We start from the raw sequence: 2,797 nt of genomic DNA, 5'->3' as shown, positions 1-2,797 counted from the left end.
TGTTCAGTTTACTGCATCCATTTTATATTTAAATCATTTCAGGGCTTGAATGCTACTGCACCTGATGCATCTGCTATTGAGGAAAGCAATGCACTGGCTTTGGCCATAGTTCCAACTGGTTAGGATTTTCTACGTGCTCCTTTCTCTTTGACTTATACGTTCATGTTTTAAAAGGAGAATCTTATGATATCTTACACATGCTGCAGGTGCCAGATTTGACTCTAGTGCTTCACAATCCAAAGATGTTGACCCTACTGGATGGGAACTTGCCCTGGTCACTACTCCCAGTAGCAACTTATCTTCAGTTCAGGAGAGGCAATTAGTATGTTCTGCTGCACCTAGTAGCCTAGCGAATTATTAACATCAGTCTGCCTTGCATATCTTCCATCTTCACGTTGTGTTAATTCTATAGAATAATTAAATTGTTTTCTATTGCTGTAGCTGTGCCTATGGATGGTGCTCTTTTAAGCATCTTTTAGGCAATTGACTTTGGCCACACATGTCCAAGATTTCTTTCGCAGAAATATAATATACACATGCCATATCTGAGGGTGAAGTTAGAAATCACTGTGCATTACATGCACATAAAATCAGGGGAACTGGAGGGAGAAAGATGATGAGAGAGATGCGTAAAACGTGCTAATAAGTCTATATAAGAGAACATAACTGCCAGGGAGAGTTCTTTAGGCTGTGGAAGATCAATAATTGGGAGTGCTTATTAGTGATTAACTGCAAGTCTTATGGAATGTGTTGATAATAAGAGGATAGTAGTTGTGTATCCTACGAAATTTGTGGTTAAAAAAATATGTTTGATCAGGTTAAATTATAATTTAATCTTTACCGGACATGCACAAATTTATTTCAGTTGGAAGAAATAGAATGCGATAACAAGAAGGAACCACAATAATATTTCCTTAAAATTTGTTTCGCAGATAAAGGAATGTGGTATGGATCAGATGGATATCAAACCAAAAGCAAAGGACAAATATATTAGAAACTCTGCCAAAGTAAATGGCATGCTTTGGATAACAAGCCAAACCATGCCATAAAACTTATCAACTGTAAAATTAATAAAAGGAAACATTTCAAGTAAATCAATACTTGAAACTGCATTTACAGTGTATATGGCTTTGTATACAAGCATTTGAAAGATTTGGATACTAATGGTAAATCAACAGTCAGAAATCAATTTTATCGCCGTGTCCAGAAGTTAATAGTTTTTCTTCTTGGATGCTTCCTTGGCAGGCTGGTGGACTGGATTCTCTTACTCTTAATAGCTTGTACGATGAATCTGCATATAGAGCATATCAGCAACCAGCATATGGAGCGCCTGTTCCCAATCCATTTGAAGTTGCCGATCCATTTGCTCTGTCCAATACTATTGCTCCTCCTCCGGTTGTTCAAATGGCTACAATGTCTCAACATCAAAGTAATCCTTTTGGTTCGTTCGAACCTGCTTATCCCCACCCTCAACAACAGCAAAATTTACTGATGAACCCACAAAATCCTTTTGGCGATACGGGTTTGGGAGCATTTCCTGTCAACCCCGCTGCTCACCCTCAAACAAGCAACCCATTTGGGAGTTCCAGCCTTCTATAACNCTTTTACCTTTTGTCACTTCTATCCTTATTGTGATTGGTTTGATTTCTGCAATAACAAATACACTCCCTGGAAACACTACTTTTAATTTTCCTAGTGAAAACTCTAACCTCAAGTCACAACTTTCAAACACACTGAACAAAATTTTCGTTTTAGTTAGTGTGATCAGTCAATTAATGATCCATCATGGGAGAAACACAGCTTTGATATCTATAGATTCTTAGGTACTTAAAGGTTCATTTGGGGGCAGGTTCTTGTACGGAAGAGATAGAGCATGATATTCTCTCAGGCTGAAGTGGGAGAGTTACGTAGAAAAGGTGAGAACATGGCGTGGAAGCACCTATATTGATGCATATTGAATTGGTTCTCTTAGTGATCAAATATCTGGTAGTTGATATTGTACATTTTTTGGAGGGAATCATATCACGAGAGGTGTGAAACGGATAGATATGGTCAAATAAAGTGCAGAAGATGAATTGAGATAAATGGCTCAAGGTTATGTGGGTTATTTTTCGACAAGAATGGTTTTTGTTGATTTGGAAGTGAGTCTGGAAGTTCCTATGGAGTTGTATGCAACAACACATCAGCCATAAGCATTGCACACAATCCTGCCCCTTGACCAAATTAATCAGATTTGGTAGTTTCCTAGAATATGTTGTTACAGCTGTATATGGATTACAGTTGTAATCTCAGCAGCTCTGAATGAAATACTGATTTGTCCGAACATAGCGACACTATTTTGCAGACACCAACCTTTACTGTCTTTTATATGCATTTTTAGCATGTTCGGAATATATAATAATTTTCAAGATATAATCTACAACTCTAATTTGAAGCAATGCGTCTATCAGGAATATCCGGAAAGGCTTCAGTTGACATATAGAGAAGAGGATGTTCCTTCACCTTCTGAAGATGCAAAAGAGTTATCTGAGGAAGCTAAACCACAGCCTTCAGATGATGGTGCTCTCTCAACCACTGAGGCACCTTTTCCTCCTCCAGCTCCTTTTCCTAATAACTTGGACACTGATGATTTACTGGTGAGTTCCTTTACCTGTTATTCGCTTACCATTGTGATCAAGCTTTGGTGCTCAAACAGTCTGCTATCTGCATTTCCTTGTTCAGTTTACTGCATCCATTTTATATTTAAATCATTTCAGGGCTTGAATGCTACTGCACCTGATGCATCTGCTATTGAGGA

The 2,797-nt window shown here is 38.2% G+C and overlaps 1 protein-coding gene across 1 annotated transcript in view; it reads left to right on the top strand.

Annotated features, from left to right (window-relative positions):
• The window catches only part of LOC111404408 (putative clathrin assembly protein At2g01600), a 10,893-nt gene extending 9,293 nt beyond the window's left edge, over positions 1-1,600 (top strand). The window contains exons 10-12 of the mRNA XM_023033219.1: positions 37-118; positions 207-322; positions 1,246-1,600. Of these exons, the coding sequence (XP_022888987.1) occupies positions 37-118; positions 207-322; positions 1,246-1,599 (552 nt within the window). The 3' untranslated portion in view covers position 1,600. The remainder of the gene's footprint in view (positions 1-36; positions 119-206; positions 323-1,245) is intronic.
• The last annotated feature ends 1,197 nt before the right edge of the window (positions 1,601-2,797 follow it).

The sequence above is a fragment of the Olea europaea genome, chromosome 11, assembly GCF_002742605.1.
Source record: "Olea europaea var. sylvestris chromosome 11, O_europaea_v1, whole genome shotgun sequence".
NCBI lineage: Eukaryota > Viridiplantae > Streptophyta > Magnoliopsida > Lamiales > Oleaceae > Olea > Olea europaea.
The sequence above is the reverse complement of the archived record's forward strand: the minus strand, read 5'-3'. Positions and strand labels throughout refer to the sequence as shown.